General features: G+C 43.7%; 1 protein-coding gene and 1 long non-coding RNA gene across 7 annotated transcripts in view; one reads left to right on the top strand and one right to left on the bottom strand.

Moving 5' to 3' along the window:
- Positions 1–10,861, top strand: part of LOC125324562 — a 29,234-nt gene extending 18,373 nt beyond the window's left edge. For 2 of the 4 annotated variants that reach the window (XR_007203034.1, XR_007203036.1), the window contains exons 2-3: positions 9,866–9,953; positions 10,296–10,861. This is a non-coding gene — a long non-coding RNA (uncharacterized LOC125324562). The remainder of the gene's footprint in view (positions 1–9,865; positions 9,954–10,295) is intronic. The other 2 variants (XR_007203037.1, XR_007203035.1) reach the window with 1 other exon arrangement.
- Positions 10,862–14,232: 3,371 nt separating this feature from the next.
- Positions 14,233–20,804, bottom strand: PDE6H (phosphodiesterase 6H). Of its 3 annotated transcripts, none has more exons than XM_048300573.1 (4): positions 20,700–20,804; positions 15,874–16,060; positions 15,568–15,608; positions 14,233–14,693 (listed from the first exon to the last, which is right to left on the bottom strand). In XM_048300573.1, exons 2-4 carry the CDS (start codon positions 16,011–16,013, stop codon positions 14,617–14,619), a joined length of 258 nt encoding a protein of 85 aa, XP_048156530.1. In that variant the 5' UTR covers positions 16,014–16,060; positions 20,700–20,804; the 3' UTR covers positions 14,233–14,616. The 3 variants fall into 3 exon arrangements, with proteins under 3 accessions (XP_048156530.1, XP_048156532.1, XP_048156531.1); XM_048300575.1 differs by lacking the exon at positions 20,700–20,804 and adding an exon at positions 19,130–19,347; XM_048300574.1 differs by lacking the exon at positions 20,700–20,804 and adding an exon at positions 19,125–19,346.
- Positions 20,805–21,341: the final 537 nt, after the last annotated feature.

The following is a 21,341-nucleotide window of genomic DNA, read 5'->3' as shown; positions in this document are numbered from 1 at the left end:
TTGACTTGACATCGCTGGCTGTGTGGCTGTTTTGTAAACTTGGGGTTTACTTAATAACTCAATTACTTTTTCTGATTTTTTAAAATGAAATAATAATTAATTTTTCCTTAGCTATAAACTAAGAGATTGGCTGTACTCAGAGAACAGAGAAGTTAATGAAAGCATTGCCATCTGGGGTGATTAGGGCCTGGTGGAAGAGCAGTGGTAGCAGGGCTGATGTGTTTTAGTATTAGTACAGTGTCTGAGTTTGTGACTTGCAGCAAAGATTGCCTCTGATTTAATACTCAGCCATCCAGGATATGGAAGCCCTGGGATAACCAGGTTCTGAAGGGTCTTGTGTCTTAGAAAGATCTCTGTAAGATACAGTGCGGCTAGAAGTCTTCCTTCCCTCTGTTACACCCCAAAATTGTAGAATGCAGGCTGATTGTGAGCAACAATATGACACCAGTGCTGGAGGAACAGTGACCAGCTTTCCAGAATGGCAGGGGAGGAAGTGAGAAAAGCTGATGGGGAAGATGCTTTAGGGAGCGAAAAATTTTGTTTTACAAAAGGGAAGGTGAGCAGGCAGTTCGTGCCTACTGATGGCAAGCTCTGATCCTACAGCACTGCATCAATAAGCAGGAGCTTTTAGAGATCAGCTATCCTGATTGCATAGCATCTTAAAGACCATGAACTCGGATTTAAATTTCCACAGCACAAGAGATGGAAAAATATTTTGTTATTTTCTCGTTTACTTCTTTGTGGAAGCTTGTTGTGTAGAGGTGATGTGGTCTGTGTAAAATACTCTGCATCCCTTCAGTGATTTCTGGACTGGCACATGGCTGTCATGTCTGTAGTTCATAGCTCAGATGTACTGGGCTGGCTCCAATTAGAGCTGCAATACCTGAGCAGTGCTGTGCTGAGATAGCAGTCTGAACCTAGAGAACAGCACAGCAGTTTCACTGGTGACTCCTTTTCTCTGCAGGAAAATTAGCTGACCAGGCTACTGTGCTGAGGTGATAGGCTGTTTCTCAATGCAGAGCTATTTTGCTGGGCATTAACTTTGTAGCCTTTGCACCAGGCTCTGTTGCCTGTTTCTGCACCAAACAGAGCTGTGGTATAACAGACAACATGACAAATACTAAGACAGCTGAGGTTATTTTAGTCTCTCTGTTGCAAGATAGCTGTACCCAGATTAGGACAACATGGAGTAGATCTGGTGATGCTTAATGAGTCAAGAAGATCTGGGGCTGGCTATGTAAATCAGCATAGCAGATCTGTAATGCAAAAACCAGAAAGTTCAACAATGTTCCTACTTTTAAGGTAAAAGCAAAGCCTCTTGGCTCACTGAAATGACAACAGCTGAAATAAAGTATCACTGAAAGGTGATGAAACCACTGCACTAGCTTTAAGCTATCTGGCATGGATGCTGCTGAGAAAATTGGTGCAGCAGCAAGAATTCTGCATGGACTGCAAAATGCTGCTGAGAAGCTATATAAAATTACCATAGGTTCATGTTTCAGCTAGTTGAAACACTTATAGCCCAGAAAGTAGTATGTATGAAACAAGTTCCTGCTCTTTACATGGCTTCATGGACTTTTCTAGCCTGCCTCCAACCTTGGATGAATTCTTCTATCTTTTCCCTAAACATTTCAAAATTTTTTTCTAGTGGGCTGACCATGAAATCAAAGCATAGTGACAAGCATCTTGCTTGCCTTGATTGTTTTTCCTGGATTCTTTAGAAATAGTTCATGAAGTCCCTGCAGACTGTAGACCACAGACTGAAAATCATTTAATAATTCTCTTTGCTTGTGCCTTGCATGTTCCTGGGACACAGCATGCCCTTCAGCAGAAAAATCAGGGTGTTGCCTCACAATTAATAACCTTTAATAGGTTATTTGAGACAGAAAGTGTGGTTTTCAGGTCAAGACAGTGGAGCATGCATGACAAAAAGCACCTGATAGACAACAAAAGGTCTATGTGACATTTAGAGTATGATAATGAATTATGTTCTTAATTTCTTTTTGCATTCAAACATTTTCTTGGTGAGGTGAGGTGAGAGCTAAGTGAGTTTGTACAGTGGAAAGCACTGGTTCCTCCGCTGTGGCTAGGCCGGGTTTTTTTAATGTTAAATTTGGGTTAGAAACAGTCTGTGGCTGCTGCTTTCTTCTTCAGTTATATTTTTAACTTTTGGCAAAGCCTCATAGTCTTGAAGATGTTTATTTTTATAGATTTCAGAAAACAAAATAAATAAAAACAAGCTATTTGTATCTCTGTGCTTGTATAATTCCAAGTCCTGACTATGACTTCCTCTGGTCAAAACCAGGACCCAGCAGCTGTTTTCTTCTGCAGTTTTGGAAAATACTTGAATAATACTTGATAATGTTAAAGGTACAAAATATTTTCACAAAACCCCTTGTCTTTGCTTCCAGGAAGAGGAAGCTCTTATTTATGGAACAGCTGCCAAAAGATGAAACTCATGTTATAACACTGCTTTTTTCCAAGTAAGTCCATCCCAGCAGCTGGGGAGGGGCTTACTACTCATTTTCCTACTCTAGGAAATACTTCCATGTAGGGAGAATTTATCCTGACATACAAAGATGTCATTGTGGATGAGCATCATGGACCCCTCTGTGCTGCTCCTGGCACCAGGTACTATAGTATTGCTCCCCTTCTGCGTGACAGGATGGGTTGTGGGAGGCAGCTGGACTCCTTATGCTCTGCATTCAGATGTCAGGTACTACTAATCCTATGATTCCTCTTCCATCAGCTTTGGAAAAGCCTCTAAATGTTTCTATGGATGGGGAACTTCCCTGTGTTTCAGAGTCAGAAATGGGAAGCTCAAAAGGTTTTTTACTTCTCACAACCTGACTCAGAATGATTTTGCCTCAAGGCTGGAGAAGCATGAGCTAGTAGTGCAGAAGTTTTAGGGCTCAGTTTTTGCAGAGACTCTTGAAGAATGCCATTGTCATTAAAGCAGCTTTCTGATATTTCTGGCTCTAAAAAGTCCAATAAAAATTTTAAAGGGAAAACATACCAAAGTCACCCTTATTTTCTGTATTTATAGCTCCAGTTCTCACAATACACCACTGACATTTCTGTCTAACCATACAAGGCTGCATCCTCGATAAGGACATCTCTGTGCTGACATCTTCTGAAGTCTGGCATGGCCAGGAGCTGAGTGCCCAGCACTGTGTGCAGAGGGGAAGCTAGGCACAGTAACCCTCGGAGGAACAGCAGGCAGAACCAGGACAAGCACATCGGGAGCCCCAAGAGTGCAGAACAGCCTTGGCAGCCACTGCCACCATCCTCCAAAGGGAGCTTAAAGGAGGCAGCTGAGTGCAGGGCATGGGGAGTGAGAATTGGAGAGGGTGCCCCCTCCCACACCTGCAGCCTTGCTGCCTCTAGCACTGGAACAAGAGCAAGGCTACTACTCACTGCAAATCTGAGACATGGCCTTGCTTCTACAGCTGGACTTTGCTCTGAGGGAATGGGGGTGTCCTAGCTACCCTCTTGTTAATGAAACCTTATTTGCCACAAATAAATTAGTAGCATCTCTCCATTTGAATCCCTTGGGGATCTGCAGTTCTCCCTCTGCTTCTGTTATACCAAGTCTGGACCCTGCCTGCTGGACAGAGCACCTTTTGGGTTAATCACCCAGTTTCTGTCCTAGGTGTGTCCTGCCAGCTTTTCTGAGGCAATAATTCCCCACCTAAACTTCGTTTTGAATAACCCACAAAATGTAATATGCTCAGTTAAGATATTAGTGAGCATGAGGCAGTCTCCTCCTCTGGTTTCCCACGGATGGCTAAAACATTTAACCAGCTGCTACCTCGTCTTCTCTAAAATGTTCCTTCTCACTAATTATGTAATGAAGGCTAAGAACTTTATGTCTCTTTCCACAGTAAAGCCCTCAGCCCCATTGTTTCAATGAACCTAGATGGGTTTTACTGGTGGGATCAGCTGCCAACACTCTAGAGAAGCTGGAGGTTGACACTTGGGGTGGTGATGCCTCAAACACAAAATGTGGAAAGAGACTACTTGCTGGAAGAAAACACAGTTCCTTGAAACAGTGCACACAAGACCACCCGAGCTTCTCCCAAGGACCCAGAAAGTTGGTCTTGTGACCAGCTGCAGTAAATGTGGTGACTTATGGGAACAAGGTCAATTTTCAGCAGTTATGGTTCTGATCTTTTGTGTAGAGAATGGCTGTGAATTGTATTTTTTTAATCTTGAAACTACTGCTGGAACAGAGTAATTGTAAAGATTATTTTATCTGTTCACAGGAAATTTATTTAACCAACTTCCAGTAACTTCTACTTATCTTCACCATATCCTATCTGAATTTTTTAAATGCTGCTCTTAAGTAACACTGACTTAAAAGAAAAACCCCCTCCCTCTGCATTTTATAACTGTATTTAAATATAGAAGGTGTTTCGACCTCTCTAGGTAAGAAATAATATGGCATTTTAATAGTTTTCAAGTAACAATGTTCTAAATTGGAAGCCAGCATTTGCAGCTGATTACCACTGGCCAAAAAATGAATGACCACAACATCCTCTGCTTTGGAGCACCAAAAGTAATAGGAATAGGTTACTTTTGTCAATATAGTATTCTTGTCTCTTCCAAGGGAAGCACTGAGGAAACGTGCAGGCAGCAGCAAGTGAAATGAGGTGGGGGCTTTTATGCATTCTGAGAGAGAAAGGTCATGGATCTATTTATTCCTCTTTTAGGTATGAGGGTTTATTGTGTGAACTCCTTTACTAAGGGTACCACAGATAGTGAAGGTCTCTATAGGTTCAGAAAGTGTCTCAAAGCATCATGAAGGAAAAAATTACCAAGTGCTATTGTACACAAAGACATCAGCTCTGGCTCAGGATGTCCTTGAGTGCAAATCACTGGAAGCTACTAGATATGTTAGTGACATGCTGTTATGTACATAATTTGTATCTTGTCCTTTGCAACCATTACTGGCTACATCTGGAGACAAAGTACTGGATCTGAGGGACTTTTTTTCTGATTTGGTAGAGACTTTTAATTCTTGTGCTTTTCTGGACATTTCTCATTTAAATTCGATACACAGTGTCTAGTGAAGACCTGTTTTGCCTGTTCGATACCAATAGGCTAGAAATTTTGCAGTGCCTGTGTCAGGCTCAATGGCATTAGTTTAACATACGTGCCAATCTCCATTCTTCCAAATACTTTTGTATGAATATACAGATTATCACATCCAAACACATGAGTTCTTGCTCGTGGGATCCCACCTGTGCACCAGTGGGTAAGCATGGGTATTAGATTGTCAAATATAGCTGGTGTCATCCTAATGATGTCCTGTACAGTCCTGACTTGAAAGCTTCTCCAGTGGTCCTGCACAGGAGGTCTGAAATACCTGAGCCACAGATGTTACCCTCAGCATATCTATCCACCTTCCTGTCACACACTCTTGGTTTGAAGACCTACAAGGCACAGATCATGTGGAAAGTTGTTTCTGAGTTTCATTATTGCCTCTGTGAGAAATTAGCAATGTGGTTCTTATCTCAATCTGCCAAACCAGCCACCAGATATGATTTTACTTTTCTGCTGCATGTAAGAAAGACTCATTTCCTATCAGAAATATGTTCCCATGAAGACATTTCTGGGTTTGATCAAATGGCCTTTTGGCTATCTCTTTAGTAAACCAAAGAGGGGTTAAGGACCCTGATGAAATATAACAAAGCTGTTTAGGGTTACTGAGTACTGTTCAGCAGCTGAGCTGCAACAATGAGTAGTGCTTGTGCTCTGAGCTTGCTGCAAGCAGGGATGATATGTGCAAGCCTAAGTCACCATGAACTGTATTTTATTTGACAATTGGAGCAGCCAAAGAAGTCACCTTCTCTAACCCAGTCAGTGAGCAGCAACTTTTAAAGCAACCCCCTTGATTTGGATTTGTGTCTGAGCTTAGGACTGATTTGCCTTCTCTGTGTACATTCAGTGCCTTGTCACAAAGCTCGAGGGACTGAAGGGGCTATGAGACAGGTTTCTCATTTTTAAGTAAGGTCAGAGTGAAGACACTTGAAGGGCAGAGAATGGGTTTTGCACTGTTACATAGCTCCTGGCCACAATTACAGTTTGAAAACAAGCCAGAGGATTTGTACTATTGGGAATACTTGGGACATTTATTTGATGTTCAGAGAGAAATTCCAGGTGGTGCCCACAGTATGACTTTTCTCAGACCTTTGAAAGAGGTGACTTAAAATTTCCTCTATAACTAAATAATTATAACAAGCAACAACTTCCTCCTGTTTGCAATTTAGTTCATATTAAATTTATCTCTACCATTTTTGTCTGAAGGAACTTGGGAATCCAGTTCATAATTGGCTCATTTAGATAGATCAAGAGATAACGTTCTTCTGAGAGTAGGCACCCAAAGGCTTCAAGCTTCTCATGTTGGATCACTGTATCAGCCCTGGGCCAGAGTAGTGAGGGTAAGGAAATGTTTCTTCCTGAAGAGTTTATCAACAGCATCTTGGGATCAGGGTAGCTAATTATTCCAGTTAGATGCTGCTTGAAGCTCTGAAATTCTTATGAATGCAGATTCTATATACATGGAAAAGCTATTGTAAGATAATATAAAACCATAAAGCCTTTTCTGTCAGGTAGTTCAGTGGTTTGCAGCAGGTTGGGTTTTTTTTGGAGGTTGACCTGATCCAAAGCTTGTGGAAGTCAGTGCAAAAACTCCAAAGAGAATCCTGGCTTTAATTCAAGGAATTAAGTTGTATGCCTTAATGCCATAGGATATTATTGCACTAAAGAGCTTATTAAGATTAAAATGGGATTAGGCATTACTGTGAATGAATGCAAAAAGTTTACATCGCTGGGATAAAGCTTCAAAGCTTTATGCCACCTTTCAGGGAAATGGTTCCAGACTGAAGCAAAGAAAAAAAAAATTACATATCATAGCATTACACACAAGGTGCACATTGTGCCTTCCAAAGTGAGAAATCGGTGGGATGTGGAACTAAAATGTTACTGTATTTTCCAAAGAAGCAGTTCTCACTGAAGAGTGAAATGAAAATATCTTGTGTGCTTCCACGCTCTTTGTTTTGAGCTTGAGATTTTTGCTGGTTTTGTCACATTTATTTTTTAGCAGCTAAGAACACAGCATCTTACTTTGTGTCTTGTTATCAGAAGCTTACAAATGGCTGCTAAGCAGAGCTTCCTATGTATTTAGCTTTGATATTGTAATGCATGAATTTCCTATGAAAAGCAAACTTATTTTCTATACATCACTAGTGTGTAGCTTGAGAGACACAGCAGTGGAGATGGCCCAGGGTGACTGCCCTGACTCCTGCAGGAACTATGCCTGTTCTGTGCCAGATGCTCTCTGCAGGGGGTTCTTGGTTACTTTCTACAACGCAGTCACAAATGTACTAAGTATCAGAGCCTTCCCAGTTCCCATGGGGCCAAGAGTCCAGTTTTCCCAAGGAAGGTATTTGTCAGGACTTCTTGACAACAGCTACTTAATATTTTGATTTTATTTTCAGATAGTTTTTACTTGTTTCATCCTTGCTAATATTTGTCCTCCGTTGTTATCTATACCCTACAACTACCTCTGGGTGGGAATCATAACTCCATTTGACTATTTCAGGGGGCTGTGCATGCTGGAACAACTTCCCTGATGCCTGTGGAGTCCTTACTCCTCCTTTCTTCATTTTTGTTTACTCTTCATCCCCCTTCTACATGAGTTCAAAATACAGAACAGTTCATCACCTTCTGTCCTCAAAATGCCTAGAACTGAATGGAGCCTTCTGGATGGGGATGCAGTGGTGTTAAGATCCTCTCAGATTTATCATAATATAGCTCCTTGTGGTACTCTTTCAGTATAGGCAGCTTTGGTTCACAATTGCTTCATTTGCTGACCATATTTCATTCCAATGTAATTGCTGACTTGCTTTCCCTTCGCTCTTGTCTGAGACTGGTGCTTACCAGATCATCTAGCTTAAGGTTTGTGTTTGAAAGGACTTTCCCCGATGCCTCCATCTGCATGTTCCTCACCCCAGCTGTCTACATGTGACCTGGCCACGTACGGACATTTTCAAGACTGACTGTGCTGCATCTCTGCAGTGCCCCCTTATTAGTGAAGTTCAGTATCCACAGGCTGGAGCAACACTCTTGGAGAACAGGGTTATAACTGATTTGTTAGTGATGTACTTATGAAGTGCCTAGCATGGAAAGACCTTGATCCCAGAGAATGTTTCTGGTAAAACTGCAGTTGCTAAAGCCAGATCTAATACAACTTGCTGTTTTCCACATGGCTGGCCTGTGGGAAGAGATGGAATAAAGTTGAGTTGTGAGCTGTAAAAGCTGCCTGCAGAGGCACATGGCAGCACAAAGGAGCACATGGCAGCACACAGAGGCTTGTCTCCGCCGGACCCTGGGGGGAGGAGGTGTCACAGGGCAGACCCCTACGGAGAGGAGCCTGCCGGGAGCTGATGGACAGTGAACAGTGAGTGATCACCCCACAGAAGGCAGTGTGTTGCTGATGTGGCAACACGGGATAGGTCACGTAGTGAGAATTGCCATGTAAGGAAATACTGTGCCTTAGAAAATTGTATAAAACCAGCTCATTCCTTTGAATAAACGATTCAGATTCCCTGCCTGTCTGGGTCTGTGCCTCAGTCGCCGACATTGGCCTTCTGTTATTTTTCTTCCCTTACTTTCAGACTTGCAGCCAGTTCCCTGGTGCAGACAGATGCAAGATTGTTATGCCCATGCCAGCATGCCAGCTGTCTGGATGATACAAATTTGAGCTGGCTTGAATCCAGATAGCTCTTGTGAGATGAGCAAATGAGTTTGCCTTCTCCTTGTGCCTAGAGAAACCAATGTGGTGTTTTGATCAAGCAATGGGAGTTTGTGCCTCAGGTCACTGGTGGGGCAGAAACTTCTGCATGGCTGAGAAACTGGCCTTGCCTCCCATCTGCCTCTAGGCTGCTGTGCCCCTCTGCAGCCCCTGTAAGCCTGCCTAGGTCACACTTCCAAGAGATGTGTTCCAGCAGCCTGCAAGGGTGGTGTTTTTAATGATCCTGGGATTTCTATCTGTTGCTCCTTTTGGTGTCCTGTCCAGAAGTGAGGGGAAGTAAAACACAGGTTTATTGAGGTCTCCTAATAGCACAAGATACAGATTTTCCCATTGATGTTATTCCTGCTTACCTACTCTATCACCCATGATTACAAGGTCATTGTGGTGGTAGTTTGGAGCTCCCACACTTTGATGTGTTTTTCTGCAAGCTCTCTTTCTTCCTGGATGGTTGTGCAGCTGCTGTCTCCCAGAGAGAGCAAGGTCTCTGGTAAGGAACCAAGTTCAGCTTGCTCAGTGCTTTGTAAATAGTTTGTACCTTGTGTGGATGCTCTTGTTCAGTATCATAACAGGCTCAGAATTCCTGCAAGTGCTCCTTGGCCAGCTGCAGTCTGGCACAGACCACAGGGCAAAGCCCTGTGTACAGCTTTGTCAGGCAGCTTCCTGGGGCTTCACCACATTCCTTCTCCGTGGTCTCCATCTTCTTGAAGGAATCTTTCCTTCCTGTGCACTTTTCCTGTGCTGACCACTGTCCTGACCAAGTTCTCAGGGTACCAAAAGCACTCCCAGTGCCCCCCTGTCTAAAGTCCTACTCTTCATAGGGTAGTTCTTACTTAGGGTAGTGACTTACTTCTGTCATATCCCTTGTCTGCTCTGCCATCTGGACAGTCTGCTGTATGTTGAGTATGTGCTGGTCATTGCTATGCTTGGCCACTTCATTTACAGCTTGAGGAATGTGAGAGGCCCTCAGAAAAATGCCAGAGGCAAGAAAGTGTTTGCAAATTCCTGAAGGCAATGAGCCTTGATAAAGAAGGTATTCTTTTCACCCAGCAGGAGCAGAAACGACCAAAATTCGCACCACAATTATGCTAAACTTCAAGAAGAGGAACAACATAAATCATGAGAGAACATGTTAAAGGTAAGTTGCAACTGACAGAATTCAATTGTTATATACCCCCAGCACAGAGGCTTCAGCCATCCCACTCCCTCCAGGTGGATCACAGTCGGTGTGGAAAAAGCTCAAAGCCATAGATGCTCCCAACCTTGGGCTGTCAGAACAAACTTTGGAGGGGCAGGTGCCTGACATTAGGGTACTAAACTGGTCCCAGCTTCAGCAGCCCTGACAGCACTATGGGGACTGGGAATAAGGTTTCAAAGTTAAGCAGCCTGGTATGAGGAAATTCTAGAGTTGAGCACATTTATAAGCATGTGATACTATCTTTTATTTTAGTCGCATAATCTTCTGTTCTTTTTTTTTCAGATCTGTCTAGGTTTGCATCACAGTGGTGTGGTGATGCTGAAACAGACTGTTGGCTGGAATAACCTGCCCACCCTACGGAGCATTACATAAATGCTCTCAAAAATACAGACTTCCTGTTGCTCAGATCTCCAATCTGAGGCCCTGGATCTTACTGTCTGGGTGAGATCTGGCTCAGAGAGAATGAGATTCACTAATGAGTACTTACAGATGCAACCACAGCTAATGACAGCTGCATTTTAAACTTCAAGATAAACTGTAAAATACTCTGAAAAATCAGGTATTGAAGACCTAAAGGTGGTGAGTACTCTTAATTTACCTAACTCCTAAAAACCCACTTATAAAATAGAAAAATGCCCCACAAAACACAGAGTGATAATGTCATTTTTTAGCCTACACCTTATTGATCCATATCATAGGAAAATGTGACAGTGGCTTGATACTGAGTGAGGTGCTGATTTGAAAACTTTTGGAGCATGGTAATTTTGTACTAATGCTCTTCAGATCTCCTGAAGCATCCAACTTACACTGAGGGTTTGGGGCTTTAATTTTTTTATTATTATTTTTTCTTTTATTTATTTTTAACTGAGATTCCTGAAGTGATTTACATACTGTGGGGGACAGAAAGGGGAGAAGCAAGACAAGTGCTTCTCACTTCTCCTAAGGTTCATTCTTCTTTTCTTGAAGAGATTTGGGTTTAATTAACTTTCTCACTAGAGTCAGAAACTGGGGTCAGTGAGGATGGGACTCAAAAGTTGGTTACTGCTTTAAATTGGCATAACCATGTGAGAAGATATTTTTATGGCTTTCAAAATGCAGTTGAGAAAAGGTTTGAAAAAGCCCTCACAAAGGAGCCCTGGGCAACTCATGTTCGTATCTCACAGGATAGACAACATTCAAAGACAAAAGACTTTCAAGTGGATGCTCAGTGATGAGTTGCAAGAAAAAATGCCAAGGATGGCACAAAAGAAAACACTTCTAAGGCTGAGATTTGACACCATAGCACCAGAACGCAATTGCACTTGACCATCTTGAAACCCCTATGAACATTTAGAAAGTTCAGCCGCAGCAAGAAGCAAGAGGAGATGAGTGTTTGCAGCTCTGTCTTGCAGTCATGGCAATGAGAAGGAACTAAGTGGCATTCACATCTCAGCAATTCTTTGCTATAGGGTAGAAAACACACTGACATTCATTTGCACAGAGCCCCAGAAGATGTAACTGGCCAAAAGATTTCAGCCTGAAGGAAATCATGTGCAACACTTTTGGGAGAATATACCAGTCATCACTCAGGAAAAACTGCTTCTCAGATGATATCACAGTTGGTCTTTATTGTCTATTGTTTGGAGATAAATAGCTGCTTTTCTCTAGCAAGAGGTGATGAGTGACTTTCAGGTCTTTCCCCAGGAAAGGATTTCAGGAAAAGCTAAGTCATCTGCCTTTCCCTGGTTGTATTTTGTAAGCAAGTCAGACTACACTCTTAAGATTTTTTAAACAATTTCTATTAATTTTTATTCCTTTTGACATGTTTTTGTAGTAAAAGAACAGAGAGTAACATATTACAATGCATATAGACTGAAGTCCTTCAACAAGCTGCTTTAACACGTTTGCTTTCTTGCACTATAGCCATCTCTCACTGAAAAATGGAAGCTTCAGGAATTACGGCTCATAAAAGAAACCTCAGAACCTCAGACAAAACAACTGTGAGTGTGTTTTAAGACTCTTCTTCTAAGTCTCAAAATTCCTTACAAGTAAAGGAACTAATGTAATCCCTATTAATGCACAGAAATTATTTTTAAAATAACTAACAAATTGTGTTGTCTCAAAGCATCCCTCTTCTGATACAGCTCATCAGCCAGGCATGAGAGCTGGCTTATGTGTACATTCCTGTTGGACTCCTCTAGGAAGAAGAATGGAGTAGTTCTCTGATGGGAACTGGGGATATGGCAATCAGATATGGAACTACACCAGGACCTTCTGATTTGCTAAAACTTCAGTCCCTGGACTAAGGAGAGTTTTGCTTTTATCCCAGTATTTTCTGACAAAGTGTCTCAGTGTCTGTGGACTGTTTTCCCAAGGTCTGGGATGAAAAGGGAGCAAAAAGATGAAATAAAATTTTCTTCTCTTGTTTTTGTCCTATTAAAAAAGCTTTAAAAAGGGAAAACTCAATGATAATAGAGGCAGCCAGCTTGAAGGATTCAAAACTGGGTCTAGTGGATCTTTTCCCAGAGAGAAGGGGACAGACTGAGAAGGTGGGATGAGGATCATATGTAACAGGATGGCATAATGTGAACAAGAGCACGAGAGTATTGCCATAGGAACATTCACATTTAACTACAGAAGGAGAGGGCTAGTACGAGCTTGAAAAAAATGAAATCAGTTCCCTATAGTAAAAGCTAAATAAAACGTCATTTACATAAAGAACACTTAGGGAAAGAAGAAAAGCATTAAAAGGTGAGAAAGGCAGGAGAAACTGGAAGTAAGTGGAAAGGACAGACTGCCTCTGCCCAAGGAAATAGCTGAGGGCTGCAATTAGCTAAATGGTACATGGCTTCTGCGCCGTGATAGTGCTGCGGTTCTGAACCACTCCGTGGTTTACTGCTGTGTCTAATGGCAGGAGTGCTGAATAATAAAAGCTGTACTCTGGACTGCCAACAGGAATTAATTTCCTTTAGCTTTTGGTGCTCAAGCTATATTTTAACTGGAAACTGCTAGCTTTTATTTCTGGAATAACAGTAGCAGATAACTATAGCACCGCCATGGATTTATAGCAATGCTTTATGCGTGGGGATCAATCGTTTAGACAGGATTTGCTCTCCTCTCCACAATCACTCCTTGCGCCCATGAACATGTTCAGCATAGGAAAGATAAGATAGGGGGAGGCAGTTCTTATGCAATGAGGCTTCTCAAGCTAAAGGCAATGATTAAAAATTCCACCTCCCCTTATGAATATTATGTAGCTACAATAAACTTGCTCCTTGCCTGCAAACAAGCCAAAAGCCCTCCCTTAATGCCAGGGCCGTAGGGAATCTCGGTGCCTTCCCCGAACATTTAAGTGGTTACGGGTGCCTCAGCACTCGGCAGCACTCAGGCTGCCAGAGACCAGGAGACACAGATCGATGGGGTTAAGTGGGTTCTCTCTGTGCTTGCCTGCATGTACACATCCTACCCTTCCCCTGCCTCCTCACTTGCTCTGTTGTTACTTTTCTCTGGGGACACCATTTGCCTGCTTGTCCAAACAAGCTCCACAGCTTGAAATTGCCAGGGAGTAAAGAGAGAAAAGCCTTCTTGCTTATGAGGGGCAGCATGAAGGGAGACTTGTCCTATGCTAAATACAGGGAAGAGGGAGCAATTACTGCAATACCATTTTCTGCTGAATGTGGCGGGACTGCTGGCACAGTCTGGTGACAGACCATAAGGATTCCCTGTCTTAATCAGCAGCAAGCATGTCCTGGGGAGCAAATGTCTCATGTAAATATGTACGGGCATGGGGACAGTGCAAGTGTCACACGGGGCTTCCCATCAAAGGAGAGGAAACGCAGCGTCATTTGGAGAGCTGCTTCTTTGGAATTGCAACCACAAAGGAATGAATAATGGGATCAATTCACTTAGCTATTGATCTCAGACGCACACATATTCATTTAACATTATGAGAACAGCCAGACTCTCATGGTTCATAGCCTGTGGGCAGTACAGCAGAGACAGCATTTGCAAGCCCTTTTCCCCATTTGCTGATGAGGTAAATCTTAGCAGCACCTTCCTTATGGTGAACCCCTGGGGAAGGATCTCCTATGGAAAGCAGCCTAATGTCTGGACTGGTGACTCTAATGCTGTTTTCTACAGATGTACTCTGAGCAAATAATTAGTGGCCCAAATAACACGGGGACCTACCCATGGAAATTCTATATAGAAAGACGAAGAAAGAGAAGGAAGGAAGGAAGAATACAGAATGGGCTGATTTAACTAGGTGTGGACATACATGCACACAATATCTCAGCTAATCAGGAAAAAAGTTCAAATACAGCCTCCCTGTATCACCATAAACATTGAAGATCTATGACAGTGAGAGAAGAAAAAATATTGTGCAGGGAGGCATTAAGACATTTTTCAGTAGTTTCATCACATGGAGCATGAGACCTGCTCAGGGTCTCAAATAACTTCTTTGCCAAATTAATCTGCAAAGTTAAGTTTCTCATAACTAGCTCTTACAAAACCACCCTGCCCATAAGCAAGTGGATGCAAGGGCCAAAAATAAGTGTCAAAGGTGGTGAAGAACATGCTGGGATCTGTGGAGTCACCAGGTGACACCAGAAGAGATGCTGACACCTTAGATGATCCCAAACTGGGCCAGCTCGTGCAGCTCCAGATGGCTGAAAGCTTCCCATGGGCAAATCACGGTGATATCTGCAAAAGAGAGAAAAAGACAAATGGGTTCTTGCCAATGCACTCCTTGGATTTATTTTTTATTAATGGCAAGGCTGATTTACTCAGGAGCCATTAACAAGAATGAGACTCCATTTGAAGGTTAAATGGGCAGATGAGCATTACAAATCTGGTACTACCTGTCAGACCAAACCATATCAGTGTACTTTCTCTCAGTGAGAAAAAGCAAGGCAGCATTTCCTAGTCTCTTCAGTGACTATGTAAACTGGTGTAAAAATTCATTCCAGGTATGTGGTTTCTCCTGTTCTCATAAATTACCTGTAGCCAAACTGTGATCTCCTTGAAGACATGTGGAGTTTTAAATCAGATGCTGAATAATTTGGGCTACAATATTCAGGATCTGTGACTCTCTCATTATCAGTACTTCAAAGTTCTGACTGGCTACAGCTCATCCAATGCATGTTTCTCAATCCCAGATGGGTACATGAAATGCTTAAAATTAGGATTCTGATGACAACACAAATACTTAACCATCTGGGATTTAGTTTCTGTGATTTTTTGGTATTAATAGCTTAGCATTTAGCATTTCTTTGAGAACCTCATGCTGCTGAAATTCTTAGCCAGAGTATTAGCAGAAAACAAACAAGCACTTCTGCAGCCCAATGTAAGTAGTCTGAAGCTGAAGCATACATAAATGGCCTTTCCTTCTTGTAGTGAATGTAAGCATAAGCATGAACGTGGCAGCTTGGGGAGGTAGAACGAGTCTTCTCTGGTGACCCTGAGAGCTGCAGACAGGCCAGGGAAACAAAGACCACCCCAGAATCCTTTCCCATGATGAAGTTTGTCTGCACTAGTGCTAAAGCAGGGCATGACAACAACATCCTTCAGAGCTTACCTGTGCCCAGCCCCTCCATGCCTGGGATGTCATCTCCAAACCTAGGAGAGAAAAGAGCAGGTAAGGAGTGTGTTTGGGGCAGCAGCAAGGAAAGGGGAGATGTCCTAAACGCCCAGCCAAGGAAGGAGAATTGTGGGTAGGGAGCAGAAGAGAAGCAGCTCCAGGTTGGAGAGCTGATTGTGACCCGAGGGCAGGGGAAAGCCTTCTGGCTCCTTGCCCAAGGGAAGATGGTATCACAGAAGCACAATGGAGCAGTGGGGAGCTACTCAACTAGCATGGTTTCTTTTCTTTCCAAAATTCCCTTACCCTCTTACTCCTTTTTTGGGGGGCTTGCTCTTGAACTGCCTTGTCTGTCTCTGCTTGAACTTGGGAGGCCCCTTGCGTGGTGTGCTGGGACCAGTTGGAGCATCTCCGGTGTTGAGGGTGGCGGCTGGGGTCTCACTCATCGCTGGGCTGTGAGCGGCAGGCACGCGCCTCTCTCAGATCCCTCTGTCTGCAAGATAACAGCAAGGACTGACACAACACTCTGCTTATCTTTTCTAGGTATCAGTAGTCAGTTGACAGAATTATGGAAAATACAATTGTGGCAGGATTAAAGATAATGCTATTAAAGATAAAGAAAGATTGTAATGCATAGAAATTAAGCAGGGTAGCACTGCATTTCATCTGGCATGCTAGAATTAAGATGCCAAACAAAGGACACTCAAACTAAGGCCAAAAAGACATTTAACCCCATGGTGCAATGACTGCAGAGTCATGGAGACTAACACCTTCTTTTGTCTCAAACACAGTTGCACCCTTGGAGACAGGTTGCTGCAGAAGCTTGCCCCACAATTTAGGTAAAATAGGAACTTTAATTACAATGTTGGGGTTTTTTTTTCTAGCTAGCCCTGGAATAGCATTGCTGAGGTTTTTGCTTCCTGGTTCAGGACCTGATTGCTGCAGGAGCCACGAAGACACATGTATCGCTTAGAGAAATAGCCCATCCTTGGGAATCACCTGTTCTCATACTTGTGCCTAAGCATTACCTTTTGAACACTGATGGACATGGGATGCTGAGCTAGATGTGCCCTCTGTCTGGGTGGAGCTGCAGTCAGGGCTCCACATTTGTCAGTATCAAACTTACAGGAAATAGTACAAGATCGTTGAAAGATTATACAGAAGGCTAAGGCAAAGCACTGGGGACTGTCTTTTAGGCAGAAGTTAATTCTGCAAATTTCTCAGGATTTAGAAGAGTAAAGCCTGTAACTTTCCCTGGGATGTGCCCATTTTGGTATTTTTGAGCATTGTATTACATATGCTGACCCCTTTTCATCACACTGTACATGAGCCAAACTCCACTTCACAGGGGCTAAATAGTTATCAGAGAGCAATTTCTGTTTGGGAGACCTCTGTCTTAGAGGGCAGAACTGCTGCAGTCTGAGCCTTTTGCTTCTTTCCCAGAGAGGACAGCAGTAACTCTCACCAGTGCCCAAAGGGAAGCTTCCAGTCCTTCGTCAAATTTTGTGCTAATTAGTATGCTAGAATGGTCTGAACAAGTGCATTTATGGATAAAAATAAATGCAACTTTTTTCCTTCTTCCTTGAAGTCACATTCTTCCCCATGACTGTTATACATCTCCTATCTCCAGGTGTTCATCCCTGTGCATCCAGGCTGATGTAATCGCTGATGGAATTAACTTCAGGATTTGGTTCTAAAGACTAATCTCATTAGGTCACATAGTACTCTGGTTTAATCCCCAACATCACCGTGACACACCGGATTTTTAATCTCAGAACTATAAATGTCATCAAAGATTATTTTTCCCAAGTCTAAAGAGAGTTCATGTCTTTGTCCTGAAATAGCCAGAGCGCTGGAAAGCAAATCCTGAGATACAAGGAGAAAGATCATCCAAGCAATCCTCCTGTGTCACTTGCACATCAATGCAAGGTTAAAAGCCATATTTCTGTATCTGTGGCAGTCTGGAAATACTTCACCCAGGACACCTTTCCATCTGTGGTGGCAGTAGGATGGTTCCAAATGATAGTACCTAGAGGCAGGCTAGCTCTTCTGTCGCTTGTGGTCAGGCTTCTGTCTCAGCTGTGATATCCCAAGCAGGAGACTGGACAGGTTCCAGCAGCCCCAAATGGAGCAGCAGATGGTTGTGTCTGAAGCTGAAGTATGCACAGATGCTATTCCCCCGCGTGTAACACAACGCTTCCTAAGCACACACTGTGCCCACAAACACAGGGATCAGCTCAAACCGTGGAAGTTACTTATTTGGCTGCCATCTCTGCAGTGCCTGAACAGTTGCCCAGTATTTACAGCTTTTTCTTTTTCCTCACAGCATGGTGGCAGGACAGGCAAACACTGCCACCTTCTTCTTTTACAGAATGAGAATGGAAGTGCAGTGATAGGTATGACCTGGACTGCACTGCTCGGAGGAGAGATGAAATCTTTTGACTCACAGATTTTTGGGGCCAAACTGAGAGATGAAGGCATTTTCCCTCAAAACAAAGACAGAATTTGGTGCCTCTCTGTTACTCAGGATGGGAGGAATTCAGATGATACTGCCCTACAACAAAATGCTTCGCATCAGAAAGCTGCTCTGTAACGTCTGCTAATGTGCCAAAGTCTATTATTATGCCTCTGTCTCAGGTGCAATTCTCATCACAATGTTGTCTGTCCCAGTGCTAGACCCCGCTCCTGAACTAAAAGGGACACGCATCCACTTTTAAGCACCATGTTAATCTGACACCTAAATTACTTGGCACACCTCTCAAGGGCTACTTCCAAAAGTACAACAGAAAAAACAAACTGGCTAACAGATTTCCATCCCTTAGGACTGACATCCAAAACTTGACAGCTGTATTTGAGCTCCATCTCCAACCGAATTCCTGCTTCAATAACCTCTGCTGTGTACTGGCATGTCACCTTAACCACCAATACGTCTTTGAGGGTCAAAACTTCTTAGATCCTTGAGTCCACACTTTGTCCCTGACATTCACTCAATAGAGGAATAGCTAACAGAAAGATTGAGCCCTTGAAGTTTCTTTTTGCCCCAATCTGAAGTAGTTGTATCCATCTACCAGGTATTCAATAACACAGGATTTGGTAGGAAAAAGGATCTGCCCAAATCACACTTCATCCTCTCTCACCTGCATGAATTGAACAAAGAGCACTCAATGAAACTTTTAGTTAGGGACATTTCTAACGTTAGGGACAATTCTAACTTTTTCCTTACTAACCTCCCTCTATTATCTCCATGCTTCACAAAAAAAAATGACCAAGGATGGAAAGTAACCTTAATGCCACATAACAACTTCCATCTTGCAGCAGGAATCAAGCTGCCCTCCCACCACGGAACTGGTGAGACTCAATTGCCATCATTAGAGTCAAAAAATTCTCCATTCATGCCAGCGTGGGCCCTGCCCCACAGGATGGAACCTGCTCCAGTTCCCACACCTCGGGAACAAACTGCCCCTACACACAGCCAGACAAGCACCTCAGGATCACAGATATGGAAGAAATGCCAATAGCAGCTCTTCCCGTGGGAATTTCACAGCCTTCTGTCTTACCGTACTTGGTTACTTGGCTAGTCCTTGGTACCAGATCAAACAGGTGGCTTGGCAAACGTTTGAGTCTCCTCTAGATCTTTGCAAGTGCTATGCTGCCTCTTCCCAGTGTTTCCTGGTCTGCCAGAGCTCTTTTGCTTCTGCCAGCACCAGCATGCAGCTCCTGGGCAAGAGCTGATGGCTGTGCATGTAAAGATTGTTGAGGCATAAGATCCTCTGCCATGCACTTCCTCTGCCCCCTCCTCTGATGAGGTGTTACCTAATTGCCCCTGACAGCAATTCTGCTCAGTCAAGGGCTTAATCCTCTAGGTAAGAGCTTTGCTTGCATCTGAATGCTAATTATACCTAATACTCATTAATGGGCTTATCTCAGTTTCGTCAGAAATCCCACCTCTGGGTTGTTGGCCAGGTTAATCATCCTTCTTTTAGTTTTATTTAAATTTAAAGGGGCTTGAATACTACTGACAAATGCTGACTCTTTAATCTGCCCCATCCTTAATCTCTGACTCTCTGTGGAAAATGTCCCTGGCAGATAATGTAGATACCTCACTTGATCTTCTTCAGACAGTTTTGGTGTAGGGACTTGTCTTCCTCATCCAAAACTTTCAAAAATACAGATTCTTCTGTGTGCATTTGTCCTGTGCTGCCTCAGGGTGTCAGACACAGAACCTCCATAAGCCGTGGCCCTCCATGCAGATACTCTTCCATGAGTAGAGAGAAACCAGGAGGAAATATCCTTCTTTTCACATTCTTTTTATGGGTTTCTTGCATGCTCAGATCTTGGCCTCAGGAAAGCCACTAGCATCATCCTTTCAGGCTTTCGTCAGGGAGTATTGAATCCAGTGCCTTTGAGGAGTTTCATAGCTCCAGTCTCAATTCCTTGAGGTGGCTAATCATAGTGGTGGGAAAAAGTCCACGCAGGTTCAGCCCTTTCTGCTCCTGTGTCTTACAAAGGATTTCAAATCCTTCATTCTAGCAGCAGTTTTAAGACCAAGAACAGGTGAAAGAGGATGCACTCTAAAAGACAGAAACTCATTTCCAGTAGAACTATATTCCCAAATGGGGATCACTGGAAAGACCCCAGTTGAAAGAAGGGATTCAGTGACAGCAGAGGTACAGCATCACATTATAAACTCCTCATTGAAGTGCCCTGCATGTGCGGCTGGGCACTGGGGCAGGAAACACCAGCTGCCTGTCCCAGCTGCTCCTAGGCAGTCCCCCGGGGCTGCTCACATGCAGGCTCAGCCAGTTGAGGACACAAGCCAAGGGGGTTCCAGGGAGCCCCAGCTGAGGGATGCCCAGCATGAGAAACCGAGCTCGTACAGCCAGGGAGCTTTGAGACAAACCACTGCTGCAGCACCTGCCCTAATGTTAGAGGAAACAGTGAGCAACCACACAAGAATCACAACTCCTTCCCCTAGATACTGGATCTGTTCATGCTCTCCAAGCACAAACATCCAAATTTTTCCTCCATGGAGTTTTATCTGGATGTTTCTCTCCCCTGGGTTTTGCACCCAGTTCTTTTTGCATCCCACTTCCCCCCCTTGCTATTACTTTGAGCTCCTGGGGAACACTTACAGTGCCAAGGGCTCCTCTTGCAAATCATTCAACTCCCGTCCTCCAGCCTGCGTAGAAAGAGTCTCGAGGTGTCCTTTGTCCTGCAGATATACCCTGCCACCAGGTGACATCAGGGCATCAATTGTGGGCGGGCATCTACACGGCAGGGGTGAAGTGGGGGGAGCACTGTGAGACCAGAGCTGTGCAGGCACAGCTCCAGTAAGGTCTGGAGGAGCAGCAGAGCCTCGTCACACTTCTGAGGGGTGATGTGGCCCTTTCTGCAAGAAGGGTGTGGCTTCTCTGGAGCTTCTGGGAGGACATCTCTGCAGAAGCAAAGAGAAATAAAGAAATAACCTGCCCTTCAAGTGATGCTGCTTCTTGGGAACACACATGTCTGCACATGTCAGGGAAGGGAGGATTCCCTATCCCTCTCCTGTGCTGGCAAATGCCTGGAGGGGTTCCCAGTAAACTTCTCAGAGGTGCCGCAGGGGAAAAGACACATCTTACAGAGCAATGCACGCAGTTAGACCAGTGTCAACAGAGCTGAGTCCACTCAAGGGAGTCACAGGGAATGCTGCTGAGATGCTGCTAGGGCTCTAGTGAAGCAGATGGGAAGGCAGGGGGAGAATGGGGAACCTTTGTGTTGCATGTGGGTGGCCAGCC

This window comes from Corvus hawaiiensis, chromosome 4 (genome assembly GCF_020740725.1).
Source record: "Corvus hawaiiensis isolate bCorHaw1 chromosome 4, bCorHaw1.pri.cur, whole genome shotgun sequence".
NCBI lineage: Eukaryota > Metazoa > Chordata > Aves > Passeriformes > Corvidae > Corvus > Corvus hawaiiensis.
Note: the sequence above shows the minus strand (reverse complement) of the source record. Positions and strands in the feature narration are given on the sequence as shown.